This window comes from Lactuca virosa, chromosome 7 (genome assembly GCF_052849685.1).
Source record: "Lactuca virosa cultivar CGN04683 chromosome 7, Lactuca_virosa_CGN04683_v6, whole genome shotgun sequence".
In the NCBI taxonomy this organism is placed as follows: domain Eukaryota; kingdom Viridiplantae; phylum Streptophyta; class Magnoliopsida; order Asterales; family Asteraceae; genus Lactuca; species Lactuca virosa.
Genome location: NC_136432.1, coordinates 200,108,117 through 200,116,299, shown reverse-complemented (window position 1 = coordinate 200,116,299; position 8,183 = coordinate 200,108,117). Strand labels below are relative to the sequence as shown.

Genomic DNA, 8,183 nt, shown 5'->3' with positions numbered 1-8,183 from the left:
TATGAAGTGTTTGGATAGGAAAAAAAGAGGGAGCTTCTAGTTTATTATTTATCCCTACCGCTATAAGCTGAGTTTAAATGTTTGAATAGAAAACACTAAAAACCAGCTTATTACGGCAGGGATAAGCTAAATAAGCTAATTTTAATAAGCATTCTCTCCCTTGCTTATAGCTTATTTTTAATCCAAACTCTCTCAACACTAATAAGCTATAAGCTAATTTATCTAAACACCCTCTAATTGTGGTTAGATCAGTTTAACTTTTTTTTTTAATGATCTATATATGTTGTGTAGAAATCTTGTTTATACTTGCTGATTTGTTATGTATTAAATTATCATGAGGTATATCGAGGCTTAGATATGGTTTATTTGTTCAAATAATCCTTGAATCAACCGAAATACAATATAGATCATGCATGACAACAGCACAAAAGTAAAACTAGCAAACTTAGCGAAATTATATCATGTTTCCCTGTGTAGGGTATCTGTCTCCCTTATAAATAGGGAAATAAATCAGCCTGAAATAAGAGTGTATCGTTACAAAAAAAATTGTTGCAACAACTGCAAATCACTTTGCCATCTGCAAGAGACTATCCTCAAACTTCCATTCCCTTGATGCAACAAATCATAAATGTGGATGAAAAACATTTTATTTCACTTCCTCTCATTGTACAACCCAATAAACCTCTCTAAAACCACATCATTTTTGTGCCGCTAGTTGTCGGATAACATATGGAAGAATTCCACCATGGTTGAAATACGCCAATTCCACCTACATAAACCATAACAAATATCATTGATATTATATCTGCAAAAAATGTTACTTTTCCAACAACCCCTAAACCAGTCCACATTGTCCATCACCTGGGCCCCACTAGGTAGTTGGCATACAGACCCACTATCCATTAGGTATAGTAGGTCTGCTAGTTGGCCATGTGCCAGCTAGGTAGCAGACCACCAGGCCCACACTGTCCATGTAGGACAATGTGGGCTTGCTACCTAGTTGGCACAGACAGTACAGTAGGCCAACTAGGTAGCTGACAGAAGAGCTTTGGAAACAGAGATTTGTTTCCCCGAAATACTAGACAAGACAGATGTACCTCAGTGTCAAAGCGGGCGATACACGTGAATGACTTTCCGGTATCAGTACTGACGGTGACATCTTGACCGGGACGGATTTCATTAATGTTGCTTGATAAGTCAATGGTGTATCTTTCATGACCGGTCAACCCTAGTGTGTCTGCATCCTCACCGGCTTTGAAGCAAAGTGGTATAATACCCATTCCTACCAAATTACTACGATGAATCCTCTCAAAGCTTTTCGCAATTACCGCTTTAACCCCCTGTTTGTATTATATAATAATTAAAACAACATTCCAGAAGCTTCAAAGGTAAGAAATGGAAAGTGGAAACTTACCAATAACATAGGGCCCTTGGCAGCCCAATCTCTGGAACTTCCACTTCCATACTCTGCTCCAGCCAACACAATTGTATCTTGACCAGCCTCCTTGTATTTCTGGAAAAGGAGCCATGATTGTACATATTAAAGAAAAATTACAGAAAAATTTATTTTTGTCCTATTGACATCAGTCTCATGTCAAATACAGTACAACATGTTTTGTACTATTGTGTTTAGGAACTTACGGATGCAGCATCAAAGACGGATAATTTCTCTCCAGAAGGAATATGAACCGTTTTGGGGCCAACTTCTCCATTCAAAAGCTTATTGACAATACGAATATTGGCAAAAGTACCCCTGGCCATAATCTCATCATTACCACGTCGACTACCATAAGAATTAAAATCCTTACGATCGACACCACGTTCTAGAAGAAACTTTGCAGCCGGGCTGTCCTTGTGGATGCTTCCAGCTGGCGAAATGTGATCGGTTGTGATACTGTCACCGAAATTGAGGAGGCAGTAGGCGTCCTTGACACCATGGGCACCAGGGGGGTCCATTGTCATGTTTTTGAAATATGGGGGTTCATGAATGTAGGTGGAGTTTGGATCCCATGAGTAAAGTTTGGCTTGAGGGACTGAAAGGTCATTCCACATGGGGTTGCCATCGGTGATGGATTTGTAAGTACTCTTGAACATTTCTGGAAGAACACTCGATTGAACAGCCTGCAATAAATATATAGAATTTTAAGTTAGGCTGTGTGTGAGGAGGGCGTTTGAGTCTTTTAGCAGCTAGCAGAATACTTACATCTGCAATTTCTTCAGTACTTGGCCAGATATCTCTGAAATAAACATCCTTTCCATCTTTTCCAACACCAATTGGTTCAGTCTCAAAATCGATATCAACCTGTGGAACATTTGCAATGAATTGAGAATACATGAATAATAGTTATTTGATAAGATTGAATAAGAATGATCCAATCCAAGAACTCGTGAAACCTTTTTTTATGGTAAGAAATAGCAACGCACTTTTGTTTATTTTTGTATTATAGTGTCCTACTTTGATTTCTGTTTATTACAGCATTGTACTCTCGGTATTTTTCTTAAAAACTATACTAATGTACTTTTCTTTTCTTATTTGAATATTATACTTTGAAATATCTACCCAATTACAACAGTGAAAATTGCTTTGTATATGGATGTCATTGTTATAAATGCCTAATTGGTAGATGTTTCAAAGTACAATGCTGTACTATAGCTTCCTACTTTCAGTTCATTCTGTTACAACATTATGCTTTCAGTTTTTTTTCTTGTTAAGGCATTGTGTTTTAGAAAATCTACGTGAAAGTACATTGCTATTTTTTGCATTGAACTCATTTTATTTATATTGAATCAAGTTAAATTCTTACCGTGCCAGCAAGGGCATAGGCAACAACCAAAGGAGGCGATGCAAGATAGTTTGCTCTTGTCAAGGCATGAACACGTCCCTCAAAGTTTCTATTCCCGGATAGAACAGCTGATGCAATGATATCTGCAACAAATAACAAAAGGTGATTTAGATAAATACCAAATACCGGCGGAATTGGAATTCGAGATTCCATTCCATGGCACGTTTGGTTTCCCAATGGATGGAATTCAATTCCATAAGATTCCTTCATATGCTTCCACGTTTGATGGATTTCACCATTCCTAAGAGAGAGAGGAATGCAATTCCACTCTCAGAGTCCATTCCTGTAATAGTAGAACATACCATTTTCAGTAATAGCTGCACCAACTGATTCATCCAATTCCCCTGAATTGCCAATACATGTCGTGCACCCGTATCCAACAATGTTGAACCCTTGTTCATTTAGATACTTCTGCAGCCCACTGCATTATTTAAAAATAAAAAAAATTAAAAAAAAAAAAACAAATATTGATACTCTTCATTTTTCAAAATTAATGGGAAACTAATTAAAGAAGCAAACATTAATAAGCAAATACCTTTGGAGTAAATATTTGGTAACAACTCCAGAACCTGGAGCTAGACTTGTCTTGACCCATGGCTTGACCTGGTGATTAAGCAATAGATGAAATTAGAGTTGAAGTGGGTGGAATGGAATTAGGAATTCCATTAGCACTAGTTATAAAAAAAATTGTGAAAAAAAGGGGATAACTAACCTTTAGGCCTAATTCACAAGCCTTTTTGGCAACAAGACCTGCCCCAAGCATGACACTAGGGTTTGATGTATTTGTGCAACTTGTAATTGCAGCAATCACAACACTCCCATGTCTAAGTTCTGCTTCCTGTCCATGAAATGAAAACTTTGCAACTTTGTCTTGTGTCTCTTTTGGTACAGCAAAACCCTGCAAAAAAAAAAAAGTTTTTTTATAAATAATTCAAGTCACAAGTTAATAAATGCTACAAAACTTTGTAGTGATAATAAATAATAATGCAACTCACCTTGAATCCGACTTTATTATCGAGGCAAGAATGCCAATCTGCTTTCATGTCTTTCAAAGGGACTCGGTCATGAGGTCTGCCAAAAGAAGAGGATAAAATAGTAAATATAAATGTAAAACAATATGTGGGACCTTTTGAAAACAGACACACACCTTTTGGGCCCTGAAATACAGGGTTCAACTTCTGAAAGGTCTAGTGACAAGTAAGATGAGTAGACTCTTTCTTGTTGTGGCTGAAAACAGAAACATCATTGTTAGTTTGTTACATATATTCCAGTGATGCAGTAATTTTATTAACATATTGTTTGTTTGAAATATTACCTCACTATAATCTACAAACATATTGTTTGCACGTAAGTACGCTTCTATCATAGCCACCTGTATTTCACAAAGGACATATGTTCATCAAGATTTACATACAGAAGGCAGAAGGTAGAATATGATATGATCATATAACTAATTTTCACATACTGTATCATCGCTTCTTCCAGTTAACTTGAGATACTGAAGAGTGACATGATCCACTGGGAAGAACCCCATGGTAGCACCGTACTCTGGTGACATGTTGGCAATGGTTGCCCTGTCAGCAAGTGATATTTTACCAACACCATCCCCTAACAAAACAAAAGTGAACACATCAGTCTGTGAATATATTTATCACCAAAAAAAAAAAGAATGAAAAAAGTTTACTCACCATGAAATTCAACAAATTTGCCTACAACACCATGCTTTCTTAACATTTGGGTGACAGTCAAAACCAAATCAGTAGCAGTTACACCATTGCGGAGTTTCCCTGATAACTTGAACCCCACAACACCAGGCAAAACCATGCTCATTGGCTGTTGATATGAAAATATATTGTTAGACAATTGGGGCAAGAATCTTGAATATTATTATATATTTCAAGAATATAAACTTAAAAGATTTATCCGAAACAGATAATCAAGAAGGGTGTGTTTGGTTTGTGGATTCCAGTGAAAGGCGATGGAATTTGAGATTCCATTCCATGGCATATTTGGTTGCCAGATGGAAGTCAAATGCCTTTAGATTTTATGTTTGATGGATTTCACCATTCCTAGGGGTACAAATTCATCTCCATTCTTCATTTTTCTTATTAAAAGAGCAACATATCCTCTTTATATGTGGGGTAAAAGCAAGAAAAGCCTTTATATGTTGGATGTTTTAATGGAAAAGTCATTATAAAAATAAGATTTTCAAGAAAGCCATTTGAGATTTGCAAGTATTCAATGAAAGCTATTTCAAAAAAAATTAAGTTTCCTTAACATTCAATACAACAATAAATAATTTATTAAAAAAAAAACACCTTATATATTGGACCTCTTTAGTCTTTATGGAAAAACCCATAAAGAGGTAAAAAAATATATATATAAGGATTCTTTTATCATTTTCCCTAATATTAAAATGTAAATAAAAATAATAAATAAATATTAAAAAAAATCTCAAATGGCTTTCATGAAATTTTAAAATTCTAAAAAAACGGCTTTAATAATAATAATCTTTTTTCATAATGGTTATTTCACAAAGTAGTAAGAACTATAAGGGATTTCTTAATACTTGCCCTCATATATATTGAAATAAACAGAGATGAAAATTTAATTAGAAGTAAAAACTAAAATTTGTTGGATTTTTATTATCGTATCCCATTCCATTTCCTGCCACAACCAAAGAGTTCAAAGTTACGATTCTTTCAGATCCCAATTCCTTTGACAAACTCCATTTCTTCCAAAAACATTCTGCAAACCAAACACCCCCTAATAATTTATTCACATTTTCTGAAATATTTGTGCTGTTTATTACCTGCCCAAGCATTGTAGCCTCTGCTTCAATTCCTCCAACTCCCCAACCAGCAACACCTAACCCATCAATCATAGTTGTGTGGGAATCAGTTCCCACAACACTATCAGGGTACAACATTCCATCAGTGTTGAAAACAACCCTTCCAAGATATTCAAGATTGACCTGAAATTGTCATAAGTAAAAGTTCATATTGGTTTCATCACTAGTTACATCTACTTACAACATTAGAAAAAGATGAAAAACATAGTATTTATGTAGAATCAAGATAGATCTAAAATGTTGTAAGCTATAACAGAACCAATAAAGTTTGATCATTGAAACGGTTTTATACCTGATGCACAATACCGGATCCAGGTGGAACAACAAGCATGTTTTGGAAAGCTTTGGATCCCCACTTAAGAAAAGCAAATCTCTCTTTGTTTCTCTTGAACTCAAGTTCCATATTTGCTTGTACTGCATTTTCAGACCTAGCAACATCAACTTGAACTGAATGATCAACAACAAGATCCACAGGAACCTGAACCAGAATATCAAAGTGAGAAAAACAGAGAATAAAATCAAGTTACTAGCATAATGAAACATCTTGAATGAATAGGTGTGACCACTTATATGGCAACTGATATTAATGGATTAAGGTATACGTACCAAAGGATTGATTTTTTCAGAGTTGCCACCAAGATTGTTCATGGCATCGCGCATAACAGCGAGATCTACCACAGCTGGCACACCAGTAAAATCCTGAGAATAAACAAATGTTAAAACACAGTTCTTCAACACATTAACAGAATGGATGTGTTTACAGGTTAGATCAAAAAGAGGTTCAGAAAAGAAACCTGCAAGAGAACACGAGCTGGCTTGAATGGGATCTCAACTTGATTTGGAGAAGTCTTCTCCCAATCAATGATTTTCTCAACATCTGCCTTGGTGACTTGGAAATTGTCACAATTACGGATGGCTGATTCAAGAAGTATCCTAATTGAATATGGCAGCTTGTCTGATCTCCATATGAACAAAAGTTTGATCAGTTTCAAGTGACTGTTAATTTACAGATTCTTTAAATGAAAAATATCAGCTAAAAAGTTGGGAGGTGAAGCGGAGGAGTCAAAAAGACTTACCAACTCTTGGATCATTCAGCGCAGGCAGACTATAGAACTTTCCAAACTCTCCACCTCCAGGCTTGGGGAGACCAGTCAAAATCCCACTGAAAGCATGATCAGAGGCTGTAGATGCAATTAAACATACGAATCAGATCTAAAAACTCAAAGACAATCGCAATTTCAGAAAGAAAAAAAAAAGCAACGAACACTAGAAAGCATAGAACATCTCGTTTTCGTTGTGATATGTGCTTCTATACTCATATCAATACTTATGTAGACTGTTTGTCATAACCATAGAAGTATATGATCAGGTCAATAATTTTATATACTCCCTCAGTCCGATTCATATTATTTGGTGGGTCAGAAGTGGTAGTAACTTATAGTGATACTTGTATATCTAAAGCACTACCGACTTGACGACTATAATCCTGCTTAAGCTGTACGCTACTAGATTATAATCAAAATTCATTAGTCTTTGTTCAATATCGCACAACTGAAAAAAAGTTTGAGGTCAAACATCACCCCACCGATCAGTATCAGACACGCAAGCGTTGACACTCCAGCAGAATTACGTGAAATAACAAATCAGAAGAAATCAAAATGAATAGCGCAGGAACCAGAAGCAAGCAAGAAGAAAACCAAAGGAATTACCCATGGTAGCGAGACTACGGTGAAAACGGTCAAGAACAGGAGAAGCAGTAGTCCTGATCTGAGAAGACAGCGAGGCAGGAGACTTCCAATCAACACCGTGGCTCCATCTAGATCGGACGGAGCGAAAAGCAGCCGATGCGGTGGTATGAGATCGGGACTGAGACGCGACTGGTGAAGGCGACGGCGAAGGAGATTTACTGGAAAGAGAAGAGTGAAGCCTGGTGGCTGAGGACCTAGAAGCTCGACGAAGGAGAGTTGTAGAGTGAGGTCCTGTTATATGCATCGTGATTGCAGTTGAATTACAGAAGCATCCAGAAAATGAAATTGCGATGATAAGGTTGATTGATTGAGGAATGGAGTATTAATGGCGGGTTGTGAAGAGCAGAGAGATGAGAATATTTGGGGAGGAAGAGCGAAGGGGCGTGTGGAAAGGGCAAGTTGTAAAATAGCAGAAGCTGCGGGGAATTGTAGTAGTGCTGGCGATTCCAAAGTCCAACATACTTTTCAAACGAAACATGGGCAAATTACTTTTACTTTTATAGTCTATTTTTCTTTTTAAAACTTGTTTCCATGCCCGTATATTAAATTAAATAGGAAGTTTATTTAAAATTTAAATATGAAATAAGTGAAAATTATGAGAAATAAAAAACATTCAATAAATAAATAAATTAAAATTATGCGTTTAGTTGTCATACTCGTGTACTAAACATATTATAACAAAATGTTAAATATAAAGATTTAAACAGTAAATTTATTTTAAATTTAAATTTAATAGACATT

The 8,183-nt window shown here is 36.0% G+C and overlaps 1 protein-coding gene across 1 annotated transcript; it reads right to left on the bottom strand.

Annotated features, from left to right (window-relative positions):
• Window positions 1-427: 427 nt before the first annotated feature.
• On the bottom strand, window positions 428-7,915 carry LOC145124557 (aconitate hydratase, cytoplasmic). Its single transcript, XM_079059958.1, has 20 exons — window positions 7,404-7,915; window positions 6,771-6,875; window positions 6,489-6,649; window positions 6,301-6,393; window positions 5,987-6,172; window positions 5,656-5,817; window positions 4,532-4,676; window positions 4,309-4,451; window positions 4,159-4,215; window positions 3,991-4,070; window positions 3,839-3,914; window positions 3,556-3,741; window positions 3,379-3,446; window positions 3,146-3,264; window positions 2,805-2,926; window positions 2,204-2,302; window positions 1,642-2,121; window positions 1,415-1,513; window positions 1,098-1,340; window positions 428-769 (listed from the first exon to the last, which is right to left on the bottom strand). The coding sequence occupies exons 1-20, from the start codon at window positions 7,684-7,686 to the stop codon at window positions 698-700; spliced, it is 2,979 nt and encodes a 992-aa protein (XP_078916084.1). The 5' UTR covers window positions 7,687-7,915; the 3' UTR covers window positions 428-697.
• Between the last annotated feature and the right edge of the window lie 268 nt (window positions 7,916-8,183).